This window comes from Austrofundulus limnaeus, unplaced genomic scaffold, assembly GCF_001266775.1.
Source record: "Austrofundulus limnaeus strain Quisiro unplaced genomic scaffold, Austrofundulus_limnaeus-1.0 Scaffold341, whole genome shotgun sequence".
Taxonomy (NCBI): Eukaryota; Metazoa; Chordata; class Actinopteri; order Cyprinodontiformes; family Rivulidae; genus Austrofundulus; species Austrofundulus limnaeus.
Genome location: NW_013952743.1, coordinates 530,475 through 537,558, shown reverse-complemented (window position 1 = coordinate 537,558; position 7,084 = coordinate 530,475). Strand labels below are relative to the sequence as shown.

At 39.2% G+C, this 7,084-nt stretch overlaps 1 protein-coding gene across 1 annotated transcript in view; it reads left to right on the top strand.

Moving 5' to 3' along the window:
- Positions 1-1,648: 1,648 nt before the first annotated feature.
- The window catches only part of nek5 (NIMA related kinase 5), a gene marked incomplete in the record, with an annotated part of 40,176 nt that continues 34,740 nt past the window's right edge, over positions 1,649-7,084 (top strand). Inside the window, 6 exon segments of the mRNA XM_014022743.1 lie at positions 1,649-2,202; positions 2,414-2,510; positions 2,587-2,684; positions 3,208-3,291; positions 4,521-4,591; positions 5,388-5,474. Coding sequence (XP_013878197.1) covers positions 2,083-2,202; positions 2,414-2,510; positions 2,587-2,684; positions 3,208-3,291; positions 4,521-4,591; positions 5,388-5,474 — 557 coding nt within the window.

Genomic DNA, 7,084 nt, shown 5'->3' with positions numbered 1-7,084 from the left:
AAGAGTTCACTGCATACAGTGGGGTGCAAAAGTTTGGGCAGCCTTGTTAATTTTCCTGATGTACCTTTATAAATCATTGATTGTTTGGATAAAAAAAATCAGTTAAATATGTCATACAGGGGACAAATACAGTGATATTTGAGAAGTGAAATGAAGTTTATATGATTCACAGAAAGTGTGCAATAAYTGGTTAAACAAAATTAGGCAGATGCATACAATTGGGCACTGTTGTCATTTCAAAACCTTTAGAACTAATTATTGGAACTCAAATTTGCTTTGGTAAGAGCAGTGACCCTTGGCCTCCATAAAAGTGACTCCAATTATGAGAAAGGGTATTTAAGGGGGTCACTTGTAAGTTTTTCTCCTCTTTGCATCTTCTCTGAAGAGTTGCAGCATGGGAGTCTCAAAACAACTTTCAAATGATCTGAAAACAAAGATTGTTCACCGTCATGGTTTAGGGGAAGGATACAGAAAGCTATCTCAGAGATTTCAGCTTTCAGTCTCCACTGTGAGAAACATTGTGAGAAAATGGAGGACTACAGGCACAGTTCAAGTCAAGGATCGAAGTGGCAGACCAAGAAAGATCTCCAATAAACAGAAGTGAAAGATGTTCAGAATAGTCAGAATGAACACACAGACCAGCACCAAAGACCTACAACATCATCTTGCTGCTGATGGAGTCACTGTGCATCGTTCAACTATTCAGCACACTTCACACAAGGAGATGCTGTATGGGAGAGTGATGCAGAGGAAGCCTTTTCTCCACTCACATCACAAACAGAGCTGCTTGAGGTTTGCTAAAGCACATTTGGACAAGCCAGCTTCATTTTGGAAAAAGGTGCTGTGGACTGATGAAACTAAAACAGAGTTATTTGGGCAGAACAAGGGCCATTATGCATAGAGGAAAAAGAATACAGCACTCCAAGAAAAACACCTGCTACCTACAGTGAAATTTGGTGGTGGTTCCATCATGCTGTGGGGCTGTGTGGCCAGTACAGGGACTGGGAATCTTGTTAAATTTGAGGGACGTATGGATTCCAATCAATATCAGCAGATTCTGGAGACCAATGTCCAAGAATCAGTGACAAAGCTGAAGCTGCTGAAGCCGGGGCTACATCTTCCAACAAGGCAACAACCCTAAACTCTGCTCAAAATCTACTAAGACAWTCATGCAGAGGAACAAGTATAACATTCTGGAATGGCCATCTCAGTCCACAGACCTGAATATTATTGAAAATCTTTGGTGTCACTTAAAGAGAGCTGTCCATGCTCGGAAACCATCAAACCTGAATGAACTAGAGATGTTTTGTAAAGAAGAATGGTCTAAAATACCTTCAGCCACAATCCAGACTCTCATTAGAAGCTGTAGGAAGCATTTAGAGGCTGTTTTTTCCGCGAAGAGGATCCACTAAATATTGAGTTAAGGCTTTTTTCTTTTTGGTGCCCAAATTTATGCACCTGCCTAGTTTTGTTTAACCAGTTATTGCACACTTTCTGTAAATCATATCAACTTCATTTCACTTCTCAAATATCACTGTGTTTGTCCCCTATATGATATATTTTACTGATATATTTTACACAAACATTCAATGATTTATAAAGGTAAATCAGGAAAATTAACAAGGCTGCCTAAACTTCCGCACCACACTGTTTAGGATATTTTAAAACGGGTAAACAAAACACTTGGCTGAATCAGTCAGACACGTATCTGCAGACTTCAGTCAAAAAAATCTAAGCAAAGATACAAACACATCAACTATGTCAGACTTTTTCATCCCAAACAGCTCTTCTGTGGACATCACCTGTGTCGATCAATTTTCTGTCCCTTTGGTTGTTTTTGTAAGTAAACAAATGCGTGTGGTATGTGGCAGCTGTTCGCAAATTATACCAACAAATTTGCACATTACCCATCTTCCTGCCCTCCAGCTGCTCGCTCCTGAGGGTGTCGCCACAGTGAGAGGACTCAAAATGAAGGATAACCTTTAACTATATCAACAGTAACAAATAACATGTAACCTACATTTCTATTGTAGCTACTAAAATGTGTGTGATGTGAGTTATTGTGTTGCAGGTTGAGGTGTTATGAACAACTATGAGGTTGTGCGACAGATTGGAGAGGGTGCATTTGGGAGAGCCTTACTGGTCCTGGACAAGAGGGGTGGAGGCAGGCAGTGTGTGGTGAAGCAGATCAGCCTCAGGAAGGTACCACTGTTAACACTGCTGATGGACAACAAACAGGAGAAAAACTGTTCAATGAACTTTACGTTTTTAAAACAGGAAGTAAAATTTTAAATCAGAATATTGGTGCAAGAAAGTGTTTTATTGCTATTATTATTGTTTTATTAATCATCCAGTAACTATAGAAGGATGTTCATAATTATGTTGATGTTATAGAAGTGTGTTTGTGGCTCAGATGTCTGTGAAAGAAAAAGAAGCTTCAGGGAAAGAAGTGACACTTTTGTCCAAGATGAATCACCCAAACATTGTTTCCTTCATCACATCATTCCAGGGTGAGAGTCTGAGCCCTGTCTAGAGCTGACCGATGGCTTTACCTGTCAGTTTACAGGTGTTTCCTGTTTTCTGCAGAGAGGGGCAGCTTGTTTATAGTGATGGAGTTCTGTGATGGAGGAGATCTGCTGAAGAAGATCAGCATGCAGAGAGGAGTTCCCTTTTCTGAGGACCAGGTATCCAGTAAGACCACAGTTACCTGGAACTGTTCATGCTTTAAATGCTAAAACTAAATGAGTTTAGTTTAAATACTTTGACCAAAATGCTGAAAAGTAATACAATATGAATGAATGAATGAATGAATGAATGAATGAATGAATGAATGAATGAATGAATGAATGAATGAATAATTTTATTTTTTCGGGACAGTGTGCACTTAAAGCATAATTTGATGCATTGCACCAGATTTAGCCTAAAGCTAATTTACATCTGTAGTCCCAGTTGATAAGTTTAGGTGTATGTATTTATAAAAGAAGCATGAACGTGATGAAGATGCAGAGAAATAATGCATATCGCCCACAGCCTTTCATGTCAGCATTTTAAACTAAATAATGGATTCAAACCAGTTTTCACCAGCACTACCAGTAAAATTAGACTCATGTTTTAGTTTTAAATCTGTGAACTTTAGAGATTTATTCTTCAGAGACGATTGAATAATCATAGACATCAAGTCAATTGAATTGAGCTTCATGTTTCCAGATTGTGGACTGGTTCATTCAGATCTGCATGGGCCTCAAACACATCCATGACAGGAAGATTCTCCACAGAGACATCAAGGCTCAGGTATGATCCACCTGACCCACCTGACCCAACTGACTTGTAGCTGGCAGCCGGTGAAATTTGCCATGTAAAATTTCCATTTGGCTGCATTTTCAGAAGCTACTTTTGCTGCAGCCCAGTTTTACCGTGATGTGGGAAGTTGCACTTTAAGTGGGAATTTCCAACTTAAAGTGCAAATTTGAACTGGAATGCCCCTCCAGTGGAAATTCCCTGTTAGAAAGTGGGAGAGCTCAGAATTCAAGAAAACTGCTATGCACCACAACTCAACATAAAGTAAAACTCTCTTACTTTTATTAGTATTTCTGAATTATTTATTTCACATTTAGTCAGTTGCACATGTAGTACTTTTCAATGTTTATGAGAAGATGTGTTAAAACTCAGTTTCTATGCAGAAAATACCACGTAGAGCTCAGTGTTTATAATCGGCGTTCAGGAATGGGATGTTTTATTTTTATTCAAAGTTTAACATGAAACATCAAAGTTAATTCAAACTGGCCCTTTGAGGACCACCATAACAACCCTTAGCTAACCCTTCAGGTTTTTCTTCTGAGGCACCTTTAAATTTCAGCTTCCCACAGTCTGATTACTGTCTACACACCATGTTCAGGGCTGTGTAATTATATCTATTTGAGTATTTTTATTTAATACTTTAAGAAAAAACAACTCTTTCCTTCTGTCAAATGCTACAATTACTAATTGGCTGGAGGTTAAACACACGTCATCACTGACTGCAAGTAATAATGACCCTTAATGCACAAAATGTCACCATCCATCCATCCATCCATTTTCTGTACACGCTTCTTCCTTTTCAGGGTCGTGTGGGTCACTGGTGCCCATTTCCAGCAGTCACAGTGCGAGGGGCGGGGTACACCCTGGACAGTTCGCAAGTCCATCACAGGGATCACCATCTCATCAATGTTAATTTAATGACTTGTAAAAAAGGAGTGTTAGACTTCTGTGGGTGTTATAGAGGTTTTTTTTATCTTTCAGCTGTGATGATAAGTAGCCATCAGGCAGTAAAGCAAGCAAGCAAGCAAACAAACAAACAAACAAACAAACAAACAAACAAACAAACAAACAAACAAACAAACAAACAAACAAACAAACAAACAAACCAAAGAGAACAACACTTCAGTGAACACTTTGAACCCCACTGTACCTGAGCCTTAAAATCCAAGAATAAACTCTGTATTCAGACACACAGTTTCATTTCCACTCTCTGTCCACTGTAGAATATCTTCTTAACCAGTGGAGGGATGAAAGCAAAGTTGGGAGACTTTGGAATCGCAAGAATGTTGAATAAGTAAGTTAGTTACACACACACACACACACACACACACACACAGCAGCTGTCTGTCACTGACTTCTCTGTGACACACTGAAGACCTTCAAACAACAGATTATCATTCCACTCTGTGTGGACCACGGCTGTTTGAACACATGGTTGCAGAGACAGAAGTCAGCTGATACTGTTGAGCTGCAACAAGCTGTGCACGCGCACGAAACTACTTTAATCTCTACGGATTTAGGATAAAACATCAGATTTTAAACTCTGTAGCAAGAGTTAACTTAGTCTATGTTTTCTGGTTCCAGAAGAAAAAAAACATAAAAGAGGAGCTCACCAAAAACTTTGGGAAAACACAGGAGCTGCAATTGAGTTTTGTGCAAGCAGACAAAATTTTATTAAGCTGAACAATGTAAAAAGTTGTGAAAAGTTATAAATATGTTGTCTAAAATAAAAAAATACAAGTTTCCATTAATGTGTAGACAGTCTCAATTAATGCAAAGACAAATGATAAATTTAGCAAGGTTAAATGCCAAACAACAAACAAAGAAGAGATTTTATTTTGTTTTAGAAAAAGAGGCAATGTTTTAAGAAGTTATATATTGCAGATCAAACAACAGAGTTCAGTTTAAAGTGTAAGTTAGCTACATGCATCAGGATTTAACTCAAACTAATTGATTACATTTGCCAAATTAAAAGCTGCCGTCTGTCTATGTTTTTAACCATGTTGTGAATAAAACATGAGCTGACAGGTTTCAGAGTTACTTTATTTCCGCTGCAGCCTGACTGACTGTTGATGTTCCAAACTGTGCAGCACCATGGAGCTGGTCTGGACCTGTGTCGGGACTCCGTACTACCTCTCACCAGAGATCTGCGAGAGTCGACCCTACAACAACAAGACGTACGTTTGTGTGCAGCTTTATGTCATTTAGATTTCCTTTTGTTTCTTCGTTTTCTTGTGATGCAGAGGCAACATCATTTAAAAGCAACCCAGAGGCCTATTGCACAAAAGTCAGATTTCAAAATTCAGGATATGAGCTGTAAACCGAGGTTGAACTAGCCTTCTACTTGTAAACAGCCGTAATCAGTTGCACGAACACCAAGCCGCGCTCAATTAGGGAGGTCCATTCAAGTCAGGTGTAAATAATCTGGGAATAATGCATGTTCACGGTTTGCTTACTAGACCCACTGGGTGGATCAAAGATTTCCTGATCAGGCATGCGCAGCAAGACATGTGAGTCTCACTTCCTCCAGGAGTTTGATGGTTAATTATGATTCATATGAAGAGATGAAGAGAAACACCGGCTGAATGCTGAAATAATAATAAAAAAAACTTTTTGTGCCACTGAATCTGTCTGTAAACTATCTGGAATTAACTAAAACGGCGGGGGGGGGGCATTTGGGCTCCAGTGCGGGCGCGTGTGTGTTGGTGAGGGGTGGTGCCGTGGTGGTGGAGGTGGAGGTGCAGGTGCAGGTGGAGGTGGGTGTGGCCTGTAGCAGGCACAAAGGGGGGGGGGGGACTTGTCATTTTGTTTTAAAGACTTTTTTAAAGGTGAAGCTGAGGTTAAGTCTTTTTTTATTATTCTTTTTCATGGATAAGCTGATAAATAAATTAAATAAATATATTTATTCTGTAATATTTTAATGCAAAGAAAAAATAAATAAATTTAATAAATGTATGAAGAACTGATTTCTGATCAAAAACTGCAAAAATTTGCCATCTAAAAATAAGTAAAAAATACTAGATTAGACCCTTATTCTTTCCCAATCCACAGAGGACAGTCGACACTTAATTCAACAATGTTAAAGTTTGTTTAATTATCGTGTCATCTGCTGGGCCTGACGTTTATTAAAGAGATTCAGCAACACGTTTATTTCAGCAAATGCTGTCATTTATTCATTTTGATGCAGCTGATGTCGGCTGTGTTTCCTCTGTTCCACTCTCACATAAACAAGTTTTAGAAATATATTCAAAGCATTTAATAAACAAGGTTTCATTTACCTTAAAGGGGCAATATCATGTAAAATCAACTTTTTAAAATTTTATATAATGTTATATTGTTATACTCTCATAAACACATGCCCCAAGCCTTGCTTTGACTCATTCATGCATGTTTGAGAAATCCTGCAGCATTTTTAGGCAGCCATGCTGAGGAGGAAAATGACAGGTGGGGACCAGAAACGCCCCTGGTACGTGTCTTTTAAGCCAAACTTCCTCATGGTGGAGCACCCTCCTCCCCCCTCCCCACACACCTCGCCCATGACTCCTGCAGGCTCTCTGGTGAAAGTGAAACTTAAACTGTCTGCTGAGCTCTCAACATTAGTTCTCACTCAGTGAAGCTCTTTTCAGATTAAAAATACCTTTGAGGAAATGTATTTTCAGATGCCAAGTGCGTCATGGCAGCCCCCCCCCCCCCCCCCCAAAATAAATGGGCGAGACACAGAAGTGGAAGATGGTTCTTAAAGAGACAGAGGCCATTTTCAAGGCGTTTAGAAAAGGAAGTAATGAGA